At 41.6% G+C, this 17,162-nt stretch overlaps 1 protein-coding gene across 2 annotated transcripts in view; it reads right to left on the minus strand.

The window, feature by feature from the left end:
* DIAPH2 (diaphanous related formin 2) overlaps nucleotides 1-17,162 on the minus strand; it is a 3,364,504-nt gene that overhangs the window by 2,132,657 nt on the left and 1,214,685 nt on the right. For both annotated transcript variants that reach the window (XM_069213107.1, XM_069213115.1), the window contains one exon: nucleotides 9,253-9,367. In XM_069213107.1, the coding sequence (XP_069069208.1) occupies nucleotides 9,253-9,367 (115 nt within the window). The remainder of the gene's footprint in view (nucleotides 1-9,252; nucleotides 9,368-17,162) is intronic.

Raw genomic sequence — 17,162 nt, forward strand, 5'->3', positions numbered from 1 at the left:
AAGGCAGCGAGCAGGTCAGCACCATATCAACTAAGATATTGCATTTCTGCTGTCATGCCCTGCTCTGGCGAACTTGCTTGCTACCTAGTGCCACGCATAAGCATTTGCATAGTCGCCTTTTGGAATGGTTTTTCATACAGCGTAAGAAAATCCATTACAATACGGGCACCGCGTGTATGCATTCAGAAGGGCTATCTGTTAGTGGTTTTTGCCATAAACAGTGATCAAGACAAAACAAAAAGTATCAGGAAAGCAGTACGTCTGTGGTCTGGTGTCACAGGTAAGACTTACTGGCTTTGTCAATGGTCATCAGGATTTCTGCTAATATGTATGCAGGCTAGATGGGAAAGAACGTGTGGGGTTCAGTCACAACAGCTTTAAAGGAGTTCTTTCAATTAAATCAGGTGCAATAATTCTAAACAAATTGAGTGATACTATTGTGAAGTTAAGAAAATATACAAATAAATATTGAACCAACATATTTATTGAACACTGCAGTATATTTGAAGAAACCATTGGAACTGCAAGTATTTATGGAGCTTATGTCTGGGGAATTCACCCAAGCTAATAACAAGAAACATCTTTGAATATCGTTTTGAAAGATTTGCTAAGCATCATTAGTAGTATATCATCCAGAATATTAATAACAGAAGTGTGAGTCCCTCCATGTCAAACAAGATATAATTTGCACTGGTGGTTTATAGGATCTGATCACAGTTGACCTGAAATTTATTTTAATAGTTTTACTGAAGGAAAAGTTTTACATAACAGTGAGGCATTTATTTATATAGTACAGTATGATATCAACAGCCGTGAATTTAGATCAAATTATGAATGCCACAAATTAGGAGGAGAGCAGATATTGAAACCATGTCCTATTTTTGCATTTGTATTTTAGGTGATGGGAATTGGGCTCATCCTCTCCTATGCAAACGACTCACAATTTATTTTCTCTCTCTTGGATGAGATCCCCAACACAAGAAACAAGTTCAACACCTGCATGACCGAATCCGCTAAGTGGATGAAAGCCAATTCTCTCAAGCTCAACACCAAGGAAGAAGTAGTGTGATCTTTGGCAAGAACACATTGCGGTAGCACTCCAGGTGACTGGCCAAACTTGGACCCATACCCAGAACCCACAAAAGGAACCTCAGAATAATCAACAGCAAACTGGACGTGATCGCATACATCAGTCTGTCAGTATACTGCTACCACACTCTGAAGATGCTGAAGACGATCTTCAAATGGTTTGCCTTCAACACTAGAAAAACTACCACTCACACTATAATAACAAGCAAGTTAAACTATGGAAACACACCCACTGTGTCGGGATCACCAAGCATCTCACCAAAAGACTACAAACCACCCAGAACTCGACAGCCAGACTTGTCCTCAGCCTTCCACACAGAACTCACATTACACCACACTTCAGGGAACTACTCTGACTCCTAATACACAAACACACTCAATTCAAACTCCTCACACACAAAGTACTATACAACTCAGGCCTCCCTATCAGAACAGTTGCATTGCTTTCCATCAACCACCTATACATCTCAGCTCCACAGGACTTCTGCTTGTACACATCCCATGAATACAAAGAACCAGATCAGGAGGGAGGGCATTCTCTTACATCGCTCATAAAGCATGGAGTGGCCTCCGACTCCACATCAGAGCCTCCTTCTCCCATCCTGAATTCCAGAAGAAGCTACAGACCTGGCTTTTCAAGTAACCATCCTATCATAGGCAGGGCTAGGCACACGTACCTGCTAAGCATCAAGATCCCCTCACAGGTGATAGTGTGCTTTACAAATACACATACGTAACATAATATTTAGGTATGGCCAGACTCATGCAGATTATTAAATATACTGTAACCTACCTATCTTTGAGCCAATATGCAGCGAAACAGGAACAAAGATTTGTAAAGTCAATAGGTCTTGGATCTAAAATATAGAGTATTTGGCATGGCCAATACCTTTTACAATTGCATGTGCATGGATGCTCAAGAACCATATGCATACACATAATTGCAGATTTGGAATGAGTTTTCTAATAACGAAAAGCCAGTCCAACATTGCCATTAGCATAAGGATGCACCCAAAGGGATATGTTGTAATGTGTACACCGTTGGGCACGTGCTTGTACTGTGAGGCAGGTACCCATTTTTAATGTACCAATCTAATACAGCAGACACCATGTTACCTCAGTAAATGAATAATTATAACAAAATAAAAAAGACATGTGAAATAGATAACAAGCAGTCCATCAGATCTTTGCGGCTGCCAAGACTTTTCAAAAACATGTGTGTGTGTGTGTGTGTGTATATATATATATATATATATATATATATATTCACCAAAGGTTACAGGGACGTTATAGTTAGGCTCACATTTTAAATGTACAGAACTATAGAATTCACCTATAATAAAGGTATTGCCCTAAGACAACTACAACTCCCGCACCTAACATGCACAGTTTTCTCATCAATAATTGTACTGCAAATGTTGCAGTGATGTTATAAGACATGTCATGAGTGTTGTAATATCTGGGGTAATTAGTAGTGCATGGCAAGGGCACAAGTTAGAGTTACTTGAAATAACTCTAACTATGACAGGTGAATTTCTATGGTCTTATAGATTTAAAATGTGAGCCTAACTATAACGTTCCTGTAACCTTTGTTTTTTTTCAGTGAATTTCTATGTTTTTCTTTTACATAAAATAATTTGTATACTATGTGTTAATCCAACCACTGCCGCACATGGCCTTTGGCCAACCCCCTATAACTACCCAATCCTGCACAATGCACGGCCTTGGGCCATGCACAGTGGGGGTTGGCTGCCCTGTGGGCCAACCCCTATAACCACTGAACCCTGCATGCATGTCTCTAAGTGGGTCTGAGAGTGTATGCATGAGCATCTGAGTGCATCTAAATAAATGAAGTAGTGTCTGAATGAGTCTATGAATATAAAAAAAAAAAAAAAAAAAAAAAAAATCGGCATCATTTGCAAATTCATTGTAGTGTTAGATGGGGGGCCGCGTTAATAGTTGCTGCTAATTTGTGAATATTGCGAGTGGGAAAAAAACATTTTTCTGGCATATTTTACTCATAAGGGGTTAGGCAAACAACCCTGTATTCCTCCCATTGGGTCAAGACACATTCAACCAAGCCCCTTATGCCATTTTCTGCTATTTGGTTTGAACCCCGGGCACTGTTCCGATGAAGTAAAATGGCAGCCGCAACCCTCTGCTCAAGTTGCGGTCAGCCAATCATGGCTTTCATATTGGGGCACATATTTGAGATGTCGCTACGATAATCACTAAGTCACCACGAAAGATATACGACCCTAGATATAAACATTTCTTTTCAATTTAATATCTAAAAAAACTAATGAATGAATTTACACCAAATCATAAAAAGCAAAATCTGCTGAACAAAATCTAGATTGCTGCCAAATTTGGTTTAATTCCGTCTAGCGGTTTGTGCTGTAGTCATGTTCAAAACTCCTATGGAAATTACCATGGGAAATTCACTTTTTTGAGCCTCTCTTTTTCTCAGCCCCCACTTGACAGATAACTCTGAAACTTTCCATGCACAACAAGGATCACTGGCACACTTTTTGTTGGAAAAGTTTGTGAAGATTTGTCAAACAACGCCAAAGATATAGGTGTGAAAAATTACTTTTTGTATGGAAACATGGTCTTAACTATAACTACCTACTGGTGACTGAGAGCAAGAAAACACATCTGCTTTATGGATAACTTACAGAAAAAATACTTCAATGACCGCAAGCAAGGTCAATTGTGGATGGATACAAGTCAACCAATCAGAACACTATAAGACCGAAATGCTCCTGGGCTGGACATACTCATGAATAAGGAAGAAAGCAATCAAATCAAGGTTGGGTAAGGGAGATGGACAAGACAGTATTCTAGTCATGACGAAGGGGCTGTTCGAAACCCCACTATAGGTACACTGTAAACTCTTGGTCTGGCCAACAGAGAGCTAAAGCTGTTAGTAGCTGAGTCCTAGAAAATATCTTCACAGATGAATGGCAGGGAATGAGATGGTGTATTTAAGTTATTTCATTTTTTTCTGCTGTACACACAGTACTGCCCACAGCTCTAATACAATTGTAAACAAAACAACTGAGAAAATAATATGAAAAGCTACCTCTATGGAGGATGCTCTACAAGAAATTCAAGTCAAATTAGAAAAATGTGAGCAGGAGATTCGGAAATCTGATTTGAGGGTTTTTCTGGTAGTTTTAGAGCTACTGAATGCTCTGCAGAGCTATAAAGAATTTAAGGCATGTGATATCTCCAACAATCTACAAGCAGAAACTCAAAAAGAATTCCTCAATTACACCCCAAACGTGTCAAAATTAGGAATCTTAGGTTGCTCCACTTTTTCAAGGTGAAAAGTTTTATGTTTTTATGTACTATATGCTCTAACTTCAGATGTTTTCTGAGGGCTAATTAACCTGATACAAGAGCTGGAAGTGACTAAGGACCAGATTCAGAGATTGGCGGTCGGACCGCCATACCGCCTTGATGGTGGCAGTCCCGAGAAGACCGCTGAGTTGACTGTCTCGCACCCGCCGTATTACAATGTTACTGCTGGCCCAGCAGCGGTGCTCCCGCCGGCAGTGGACTGGCAGGATACTCGGTCAGCAATAAAGTTATATTTTTACATTTGTGTTGATGCAGGTGTGTACATTTTGACCAAAAGGTACATCTCTGCATGACACATGTGTAAAAATACTTTAAACATGTACCAGTCCATTGCTGGACACTTGGACACATATGCACAGTCCAGTCAATGGCAGAAAATTGCAAAAGGTACTTACCTGTATTTATTTTTTTTTTTTAGGGTGAATTTGCTGCTGTGACCCTGGTTGAAGGGACCCATGTTGGAGACTAAAGTTGCAAAAACAAAATGGGGGAGCTAGCACCCCATTTGCTTCAATTCCGCCATCTCAAAGCAGGTGGTCTCCCCGCCACAGTCATTTCAATGGAAAAGCACATCGTAATGTGGATGTCGGAACCCTTGCCTATACCACCCTCTAACAGCTGCTTTTCCCCAGCTGCCATCAAAACGGTCGGCAGATGGCTGGCAGTGTCGGCAGGACTCCAGGAGTCTTTAGTTCAGCAACCTGGAGTCTCTAGTTCAGCAAACTGCCGACATTGTAAATTGGCTGATGGACTGCCTAGTCATTCCACAGGGTTTCTCACACCGCTCTGACAGCAGTGACAAGACCACCAAACTAGTAATAAGGCCCTTAGATTCAAACAAGAGGTCCTAAGAAAAAGACAGACAGTGCTGTTATTGTTATCACATATTAGGGGAATCCACAAAAATGGGTTACAAATCATCTACTGCACCTGGTAGACATTGATTTGGCACAATATGGCATAGCAAATGTAACCTAACAAAGACTGTCGCTCTTCTTTGAAAAATAATACCAGTGTACTTTTGATGCAATTTTTAATGTCAGCCAACCAAAAGTAATATGTATTTCTTTGTTCCATTAACAGAAGTTTAAGAAAATGATAGCTTGTTTTGAACCCACCTTCTTCACTATGTTTAGTAAAACATTTTACCAATCTGTATTAATGAAGGGATCCTACTGTCATCTTGAAATTAAAGGATTTCAGTTAGCCTTCATACTGTGTGACATGTTTATCATTGTTCAAGCAAGAACACAGCTTAGCTGACATAATTTACTCTTATGGCTCTTACTAAGAAATGCATTACAACAACAGTACATAGGTAAAGACACTGTTATTGACAAAAGGGGTGACAAACCTTGCCCTGCTTCTGAAGTGACACACTGTCAAAACACCAATGATGAGGAACTCAGCTGGCTTCAGATACATGCTGTAAACAGATGACCCATTTCACATACATTTTTACACTTATGCATGCTATAACAATGATTGGCCCGCCCTTAAAAAAACCATTTACAGATAAGGAAACTGTGTTGGTAGAGTGAGATTAACTCAGCAAGTTAAGAGGTGAGATTGTGGTCAATTCCAAGGGGGTAAAACCCAAATACTTTAAAGTTTGTGTAAAATATGTTAACATTATTTTTTTTAATAGCCCACATGTTATACACACACAAATGTATACTTGGAACTCAGGAAATAATACATCCACGCCTTGGATTTGTGTTTGATCACATATTTAAATCTAGGTGGATTCACTCAGTCTTTGAATTATCTAAGCTCAATAAAAAGAGTACCACTGAGTTAGGTTACAATAATTATCCATTATCTATTAACAGCAATAATAGCTCTCCTTTAGATAAAGGTGGTCTCTTCAAATACGCCAGCTATACTATGTTATTTACAGTAGAAAAGGAAAGATAACAATCCCAAGTTATTTTAAACTAGTGTATAGACAAAGCTTGCTTCACTATGAAAAGATTCTCCTTGTTGAGGAAAAAACATTTTAAAATCCAATTCATCAACTTTAATTAACATCCTAGGTAGAGGTGTATAAAAGTTGCAATACTTTTGTGTACTACACATACTTTTTGCCACATTATGGCCCTCATTCCGACTTCGGCGGGCGCCGCCCGCTGGTCGGAAACTGCAGAAAGACCACACCGCGGTCATAAGACCGCGGGGGTCATTTTGACCTTCCCGCTGGGCCGGCGGGCGATCACCAGAAGAACGCCCGCCGGTCCAGCGGGAAAGCCCCTGCAACGAGGAAGCCGGCTCCAAATGGAGCCGGCGGAGTTGCAGGGGTGCGACGGGTGCAGTGGCACCCGTCGCGATTTTCACTGTCTGCAAAGCAGACAGTGAAAATCTGTATGGGGCCCTGTTAGGGGGCCCCTGCACTGCCCATGCCAGTGGCATGGGCAGTGCAGGGGCCCCCAGGGGCCCCACGACACCCATTCCCACCATCCTGGTTCTGGCAGTGAAAACCGCCAGAAACAGGCTGGCGGGAAGGGGGTCGGAATGAGGATTCCCTGGGCCAGGGGAAAACTGGCGGGAAACCGCGGGTTCCCCTTTTCTGACCGCGGCTTTACCGCCGCGGTCAGAATAGCCCTGGAAGCACCGCCAGCCTGTTGGCGGTGCTTCCGCTGCCCTCCGCCCTGGCGGTCAGAGACCGCCAGGGTTGGAATGAGGGCCTATGTATCTTACATTATTTGCATTTTGCCAGTATCCCTAGTAACATTTCTCTACAAAGGTAAACATTGCACCAAAAACCATTTAGGTCATCGGCAGGAGACTGGTTCAAGAAGAAAATGTCTGCTTAGAGTAAAAAATTACTCTTGGTAAGACACACTCAAATCAGCCTTCCCCAGGTAAAATTCCTGCAATTTTTTCTGTTATGCAAAATGGGAAAACATCTTGCATAGGGCTAATTATAGCCACCGCATCACTGCACTAAAAAGTGTTGGTAATGACAACAGACACAATGTCTTTATGACCTGCATGATTATTGTGTTTGTGGTCAGTATTTAAGTTCAAGGGTACAATAAATTAGGTACTTTTGTTCGGCAATTCAGGAGTTCATCTAATTGGATGGAGATTAGTGTTGTCTCAATTGATATGAGAGATGGGATCCAGATTATGGGGGTCATTCTGACCCTGGCGGTCATGGACCGCCAGGGCCAACGACCGCGGAAGCACCGCCAACAGGCTGGCGGTGCTTCTGGGGCCATTCTGACCGCGGCGTTACAGCCGCGGTCAGAAAAGAGAAACCGGCGATTTCCCGCCGGTTTCCCGCGGCCCCACGGAATCCTCCACGGCGGCGCTGCAAGCAGCACCGCCATGGGGATTCCGACCCCCTTCCCGCCATCCTGTTTCTGGCGGTTTTCACCGCCAGAAACAGGATGGCGGGAATGGGTGTTGTGGGGCCCCTGGGGGCCCCTGCAGTGCCCATGCCACTGGCATGGGCACTGCAGGGGCCCCCTAACAGGGCCCCATTGAGATTTTCAGTGTCTGCTTGGCAGACACTGAAAATCGCGACGAGTGCAACTGCACCCGTCGCACACCAGCAACTCCGCCGGCTCCATTCGGAGCCGGCATCCTCGTTGCTGGGGCTTTCCCGCTGGGCGGGCGGCCTTTTGGGTGTCGCCCGCCAGCCCAGCGGGAAAGTCAGAATGACCGCCGCGGTCTTTTGACCGCAGTACGGTCTTCTGGCGGTTCCCGCCAGGCGGGCGGCTTCTGCCGCCCGCGGGGGTCAGAATGACCCCCTATGACTTTCCAAGGTAATGAAGAAAGCAATAAAACTGATGAGGTACACCATTATTGACAACAAGGGAAGGCGCTTGTACACTTATTGGGATTTTCTATCCTGAAATCGTTTTTCACTATAGGATATGTGTTACATTCAGGAAAGACTGTTCGCAATTACGAACATTCATCCATCACAATATGCATATTCATATGATCACTAAATGCCAGTGTATTATATTGAATTTACACCTGATCGCTTAAATATCTCAATACAAAACAGAAGACAAAAGATTAAATTGACCCTGTTAAATTGTGCGGTCTTATCCATTGTACACCTGTCCGTTAAAGTAGGAGGAGGTGTAAACATATGTTTTATGGCTAGTGAAACTATTTGGGAATGAAGCAGATAAAAGAGAATGCTGCAACAGAATGCAGACAGTAGACCAAGTATGAGAACTGTAATTCCAAAGTGGGAGAGTTCCAATACTTTATGGCAATTACTGAGAAGCATAACAAACAGGTAATGAAATATGGATGGAGACATGATTGCTAATAAGAGGAAAACCAGTCATGACCTACAGAAACAAAACATAATATATATTAAGGAGGACAAAAGCAACCAGTGTAGAAACATAAACGAGACAGAGATTTGGGCAGGATTGGGTAGCAGAAACAGGAGGTGAACTGAAGAACTGAAGAGTAACATAAGTGTAGTACTTGGAAAATAAAAAAGGAAGGACAAGATAAAGATGAAAGGCCCTCTGAGGGAGCCATTGCCCCTCTCTGTCACAAACAATTGTTTTTAGCTAAAAGGAAAACTTATTTGTAAGTTCATGCCTACATACTTTACAAAAAATAACACCACTGCTCAGATACAGAAAAATGATTGAACCAGAAACACTGTCCTAAAAAGACACATTAGAATGAAACCAAAACAAAGTACGATAATATGAAGGAGCACTGTAAAGTTGCTTTTAGATAATGGCACCTCATACTGCAGATGACAGTTTTAATACAAGAATCTGGAACGTATTAGAATTATATAAAGAATGAACACACCTTTCATCTGTGTAGAGAAGGTCTGGGCCAACCTTGCAAACAATTCTGGGTGCTCAAATTTGTCTTCTTTAGCTTTTACCCAAAAGCTGTTCTCTGACAATTCCTGTGGGTCAACCTGAAAAGAAAATTGAAAATCAACATAATTATTTACCTGAATGTACAAAATGTAGAAACCAAACTACTTACTTGTCATCCAAATAAAAAGGAGTTACTACTTTATCACTGTTATCGTATACATTTGTTGTTTAGTTTGAAACAGACTAGGTCTGATAGGGTACAAATGTTTGCTCCAAATAGTTAATAATCATAGTTGATTGTGGCAAAAGAGACTTCATCATGAACCCATACTCACTCATACTGTTTTATGAGAATAAGGGAGTAGATGAAAAGGCAATGAATTAAAACAAACATTTCTAGGAAAAAATTAAAGATCAGAGTGTAAAAGCAGTTTCTTGTTAATTGTATGGAAGCAAATATTTTTTCTGCATAAATTGTAATATGTCTTTATAATTAAGAGAGATGTAAGCAGAGCAGTCTACTGCTATGAGCAGAACTCCAAAGTGATAGGTGTTCAAGGCAGTATCTTGTATCAGCCCCTACACTCATCCTACTGCTGCTGGTCTGACCATCTTCCACTTTCTGTGCTTTCTTTTCTTCCTTGTTTCCCCAACCACAGCCTTTGAGGACCATGACCTATGCCAAAAAGTTCATTTTGTAGGTGAGAAGTCACCCACCCACACTAAAGATGTTATAGGTGGAGTCAAGCTTCCCCTTGGAGTGATCACATGTAAAATATTTTGCACAATCCTTCTCTATGCCTCTCAGCCAAAGATTCACTGGGCCTACTGGGTACCACCCGCTTTCTATCTTTTCTCTCTGCCTTCCCCCTTGGCCTCGGTATCTTGCACACATTAGCCCCATACCTGATATACTTCTGTCCTTTTAGTCAGACACATGCTATGCAGGTCTCAAACATATGTACATAAATATTTATTTACATATTAGGAAAAAGGTTTCAGTTTAACTGAACAATTAATTCTTGTATACTGGTGATCTGAATCACACAAACAACCTCTCTTTAGTTTGAGTGACAGCTAGTGGACTCGGGGAGGAGTTTATTAAATCAGGGCACTCAGAACTTCTCCATGGATCTAGAAGTCTGGAGCATCTTTTTAGGAGAGAAGATGAATGGTGTCATGACCTGGAGAGCTGAAAGTCTCTATCAGAAGGTAATTACGACCCAAAGGAAGCTCTGACCTTCCCTCTTACAGGAAAAAATCAATGAATTAACAAAAACCTTAACTCACTCCTTTGACTTCATGATGTCACACATTCAGTTATTCTAATGCTACTTGCAGCATTAGATTTTGGTCAGATACTCCACAGCGGTGCATCCACATGATGCCAAATACCTCATCTCTGAAAACAGTAACCCTATGTTCACATTGAACGGAGATGGGGCGACCACTGAGAGACTATGCATTGCAGGGTAATATTGGTGAATGAAAATGGAACCATCTTTACCAGTAAAAATCAGTGTTCTAAAAATGATTCAAGCCATTTCAAGGAGTATTCACTTATCCAAGCTAGTGAAACCTATCTGCCAACTTGTGTGCAATGACCTACAGTATCTGGAGGCAGGTAAAGCAGGAATAGTATTCCTATATGTAACTTTTCTGCTATCATTCTGATTTGTAAGCTATATTGAAAAATGCTGTTTCAGTCCCATGTGTTGAGTGTAACCTCTTCTAATGAGTATCTAGTTGGTGACATTAGTTTAAGTATCAATGAAGTTGTAATGCTGCTGTTTTACAACAATTTTTGCTCAGATTTGGGAAGCCTGCAGCATGTTAATTGCTGGGAATGGTTGAACCTAAATTAAGTTTCTGTAATCATTTTTTGAACATTTCTGAGTTGGAGCTTAATTATGGGGGGAGGAGGGTAAATTAAGTTGTTACTCACACTGGATAAAGTTTTGGGAGAGATATACAACAAGCATCTACTATTAGTAAGATATGGAAATTATCTTGAGTTGACTTTGTTTAAACGGTTGCTTATATAGTCTGTGTTACTAGGCATAAGTGGTGTGAGAGCAAGCTGAAAAGGTCATATTCCTTTCTCTCTGACAAATTAAAAACATGTCATTTAATACAGGTGGTCATTTTATTCTCTATCATCAAAATCTTGTTTCTAAAGTAAGATAAAATCTCATGTTTTTAGATGTTGCTGAGGCAACGCTATTTTGCCAGAGTTGCAGAAGGTTAAGAGGTTAGCTGAACAGTGTTTTGTGATACCTTTCGTTATTACCTTCATACTGTTCCTGTTATTTTGACTATTGTTGCCTTGCTTTAAGTTCCTTCATGAACCAACTTGCCTGATGTGAGTTATGACAGCACTCGTATGTGGTGCTAGTAGTTCTAATAAAGCCTTGCACCTCTGAGCCTTCACAGTTGCTTGAAAAATGCATAGACTGTCGTTAAGGCTCAGCTGCAGAACACAAAATCAGAAATCCGAACAAGGCCTTTCCTGCTATAGTTACTGAAAAAGAATAGCAGAATAAAGAGAAAATGGAAAAGGCAAGAAGTGGTGCAAGTGCAAATGGGCTGCCAGAAATAGAGACAATGATAACTCCTGTGAGGGAAGTGATAGTTGAGCTGCTCCTACAGAAATTAGTATAGGAATTTTGAAAACAGAACTTGGTGAAATGTTGTGCGGGAATATGGATTTGAATAGACTATTGACTTACAATGCTAATGAAATCAGGGATTTGATAAAGAAAGCTGGTAGGTGTGCTAATGAAGCATGTGACAAATTGGAAGAATTATCTAATGAATTAGAAGTTAACATTAGCAAAATGAAAAAAGGTGAGCCAAACCTTTAAAATGGATTTAACACATGATGAAATAAGAGAAATGGGCCTGATTACTGTAAGTGCTCATAATAATGATCTAACTGAGAAAACACAGGATTAGAATGACTTGAAGAAATATCGTTAGAGATGGAAGAAAGGGACGGTGAATAAAAAGAGGATGAAAGTGATAGAAAGAAAGGCAAGAAATTCAGCATGTGTTTCCGAGGAAGGGATTAACTTGGGTTTCGAGGTTTTTTAAAGTGAAGCTGATGGAGAGAATCTTGTGCATGTCCCACGGACAAGGTCTGAATTGTACACCTTTATGCATAATTTTCTAATGCTGAAAGAGCGCCCAGCAAGGTAGTATGAAGAAATACATAAGTTGATACTCACTTCTCCAATGTTATGGACTGATTTGAATTTGTTACGTGAAATTGTAGTCCCTGGAAATTTGCAGTTAGAACGTAAGGTCACTGTTGGATAGGCGACTAAAGAACCAGCTAGAGTTGGTACTAACAATGCACCTGCTAATGAAATAGCAAACAAATATATGGCTATGATTGAGTATTTGACAAAGCGATTTCCTGAAAAAGACATAAATTGGCATAAGATTTTGAGAACAACACAGAAGAAGGATTTAGTTAATTCCTTTTAAGAAAAGGTTGATGCATATTTATAGGAAACATAGGAGATTTGAAAATCCCATGAAAGATGTAGCTAGAGGTTTCGTTTCTGCTTTTGTGAATGGATTGAGCCTTGAGATTAGCAATCATATTTAGGAGAGTAAACTGTATTGGCTGATGAATAGCACAAATGAGTTTTTGATGTTACCCAAAAATAGTAGTGATTAGTTTGAGTCAGAGCAGAAGAAGATAAAGGAGAAGATGATGATTGCTCAGACAAGACAGTTTGTAAAAAAGGAAGTGGAATCAAATGCGTTGAAATATGAATTTGTGCAAAATAGAGTAAATGGAATGAATCAGATGAATGAGATGTTGAAAAAGAATACAGGGTGGTATTTTGTGGGAGGACTAGGTATTGGAAAAGAGAGTGTGAACAGAATCCTAATAGGATTAAGGTAAATTCAGAACAGATTTCACAAGTACAAGGAGGTAACACGATGTTGAAAATACAGAATTTGAGAGTGGAATATGTAAAATCAGAGATCATTTAAAATGTCTTTGCAAATAGCTCTAGTAATGCAACAAAACATGAGAAATAAAATGCCATACAATCCATGGTACCAGCAAAATACAATGAATTTGAATACTATAATGGCAGTGAGTAATTCACAATGATGGTGCCTGAGGGGAGGAGGGAGAACTACTTACTTGGAGGAGTATTGTAGGTAGACCAAAGTGGCCCATATATTGACTGAGAAGGCAATAGCCATCCCTTTTATTTTGTGATTGATACGCTACCCATTATACAGTTCATTCTGTCAGAAAGAGAAGTCCAAGTTGTAGGACTCAGTAATAAACAAACTGTCAATCAGGTTACATCAGAAGTTCCTGTTATAATTGGCTAGACAGGGAGTATTCATCAGTTTATATTATGTGATTTGAGTCCTGTAAATTTACTCAGAACACATCTAGCCTGTAAGATGAATTGCATAATTTACCGTACCCTGGATGGTGTTGTAACTGAATTCCAGATGAGGACTCAGTTTTTGAACTTAAAATAGCTGTTTCTTGTTGCCTAGTGGTACCAAACCCAGAATGAATAGTTTTTCAAATTCCATCGGAAGCAGAATGGTATTCCAGTCATTGTCCTATGCCAAGCATTTTTTTCAATACCTCTTCATGATAAATCATAATTTATGTTTGCGTTTCAATTTTTAAGTATGATTCTCATGTAGTATAAAATCCCATATGGGTATATTCAAAGTACTCCAATCTTCTCACAAATATTGAAGAAATACTTCCGAGAACTAAACTGCCAAGTGACTCAGTCTTAGTGGAATATATTGATAATTCACTGATTGCATCTATTAAGAAAGAGGACTGCAAGTTGGATACAAATGCTTTATGGAACCATTTAGCCGAAAATGGGCATAAAGTTTCCCCAACTAAAATGTCCTACTGTAAAAGAGAAGCCATTCATCTAGGACAACATATTGAAAATGGTGTGAGGAAAGTCTCTAAAGAATGCATTTCTGCAACTCTGAAATTGAGTCAGCCATCACCCAGATGGAGGTTCGGATATCTCTTGGAATTGTGGGATACTGTTGTCAGTGAATTCCAAATTTTTCCTCGATTGCAACACAGTTAGTATGGATTACATGCAATGATGTTCAAGATCCAATACCATTTCATGATAAATTCCTTTATGCATTTAGGAAAATGAAAGAGGTTGTGTCATGGACCCACACTTGAGATAGCTGGTTATAATATGACAGCTTTCCTAGTCTGCCATAAGAAATATTGATGCACACTTTTAATACTCGCAAAGGAATATTGAGGTCTAATGCACCGAGTGGCATATCCTTCTGCTGTATCGAATCCAGTAGCTGTAAGTAATTCAAGTTGTCTGAAATTGGTTGTAGCTGTTTGTTTGTGAAATGAACAAATTGAAGGACTTGTGATATGCCATACTTTACATACTTTAAGTGTCTATGTCCCTCATTCAGTTGAGATCCTTTTAACAAGGAGAAGGGCTCAGCATATAGTGAATAGTAGATTGATGCATGATTTGGGGGCTAAAGAGAGAGATCTGAATTTTCCACACCTGATGGCCATTACCAGTTCTGGGGGATGTCCTTTGGGTTGAAAAATGCCCCGCTACCTTCCAATGGTTGGTTAACGGGGTCCTAGCTGGCAAGGATGCCTTCTGTGCAGCCTTCCTAGATGACATAGGCCTGACCATCAAGGCTAGTAAGTGCCAGATTGGGCAGGGTTCCGTGGTGTACTTGGGACACCTAGAAGGTGGTGGCAAGGTGCAGCCACTCCAGGCCACGATTGCAACTATTAAGGCCTGGCAACCACCTAGAACACAGACTGAAGTGAGAGCCTTCTTGGGCCTCACTGTATACTACCGTAGGTTTGTCAAGGGCTATGGTACCATTGTGTCACCCCTGACAGAGCTTACTTTAAAAAAGCAACCTAGGTTGGTGAATTGGACAGAGGCTTGTCAGAAAGCTTTTGACTCCCTAAAGGAAGCCATGTGCATGGCCCCTGTGCTCAAGGCCCCTGACTACTCCCAGGAATTTATTGTGCAGATGATTCAGAGCTTGGCATGGGGCCTGTTCTAGCACAGCTAAATGAGGAGGGGTTAGACCAACCAGTAGGCTTCATTAGCAGAAGACTATTACCATGGGAACACAGGTGGAGTGCTATTGAAAGAGAAGCATTTGCTGTGGTCTGGGCTCTGAAGAAGCTGAGACCATACCTGTTTGGACTCACTTCTGGGTTCAGACAGACCACAGGCCCGCAGATGGCTCATGCAGATGAGGGAGGAGAATCCTAAACTCTTGAGGTGGTCCATTTCCCTACAGGAGATGGACTTTACGGTGGAGCATCGCCCGGGGATCGACCACGCCAATGCTGGTGGTGTCTCCAGATACTTTCACCTTAGCGATGAGAGCTCCCAGGAGGTTGGGTAGCTCTCCCCACTTTCAGCTGGGGGGGGGGGACATGTTAGACCTGAAAGCCTTGCCTTAGGGTGGTCACTCCTCACTTTTTGCCTGCCTCCCTCTACTTTTTAGATATTGCTTTTGCTGGTTTTAAGACTCTGCACACTTTACCACTGCTAACCAGTGCTAAAGTGCATATGCTCTCTCCCTTTAAACATGGTAACATTGGATCATACCCAATTGGACTATTTAATGTACTTATAAGTCCCTAGTAGAGTGCCCTATATGTGCCCACGGCCTGTAGATTAAATGGTACTAGTGGGCCTGCAGCACTGGTTGTGCCACCCACTTAAGTAGCTCCTTAACCTTGTCTCAGGCCTGCCATTGCGAGGCCTGTGTGTGCAGTTTCACTGCCAATTCGACTTGGCATTGAAAAGTACTTGCGAAGCCTAAAACTCCCCTTTTTCTACATGTAAGTCACCCCTAAGGTATGCCCTAGGTAACCCATAGGGCAGGGTGCTGTGTAGGCAAAGGGCAGGACATGTACCTGCGTAGTTTACATGTCCTGGTAGTGTAAAACTCCTAAATTCGTTTTTACACTGCTGTGAGGCCTGCTCCCTTCATAGGCTAACATTGGGGCTGCCCTCATATCTTGTTTGAGTGGTAGCTGCTGATCTGAAAGGAGTAGGGAGTTCATATTTAGTGTGCCAGAATGGTGATACAAAATCCTGCTACTATTTTAGAAATGCCACTTTTAGAAAGTGAGCATTTCTCTGCACTTAAATCCTTCTGTGCCTTACAATTCACGTCTGACTGGGTTTAGTTGACAGCTCCCTTGTGCATTCACTCAGACACACCCCAAACACAGGATACTCAGCCTCGCTTGCATATATCTGCATTTTGAATGGGTCTTCCTGGGCTGGGAGGATGGAGGGCCTAACACTTGCATGCCAAGGGACAGTAGCCTGCCCTCACACAAAGGACTGCCACACCCCCTACTGGGACCCTGGCAGACAGGATTGAACTGAAAGGGGACCTTGTGCACTTCTAAGCCACTCTTTGCATTCTCCCCCACTTCAAAGGCACATTTGGGTATTTAAACAGGGCCTCTGCCCCTACCAACTCAGACACTTCCTGGAGAGGAAACCTGAACCAGAACCTGCATACTGCCAAGAAGAACTGCCTGGCTGCCCAAAGGACTCACCTGACTGCTTTCTGTGAAGGACTGCTGCCTTGCTGCTCTCTGGCTGTGGTGAGAAATGCTCTCCAAGGGCTTGGATAGAACTTGCCTCCTGTTTCCTGAAGTCTCAGGACCAAAAGGACTTCATCTCTACAAGAAGGACTCCTTGTGTGGCGAAAATCGACGCACAGCCTGCCAGAAACGACTCACAGCCTGCACCATGGTGATAAATTCAGCGCAAGTCGAACAAGAACGACGCAGCACGACTTTGCATGGAGAAGATCAATGCAGTGCCAGCGTAGCGACCG

The sequence above is a fragment of the Pleurodeles waltl genome, chromosome 2_1 (assembly GCF_031143425.1).
Source record: "Pleurodeles waltl isolate 20211129_DDA chromosome 2_1, aPleWal1.hap1.20221129, whole genome shotgun sequence".
NCBI classification, from domain to species: domain Eukaryota; kingdom Metazoa; phylum Chordata; class Amphibia; order Caudata; family Salamandridae; genus Pleurodeles; species Pleurodeles waltl.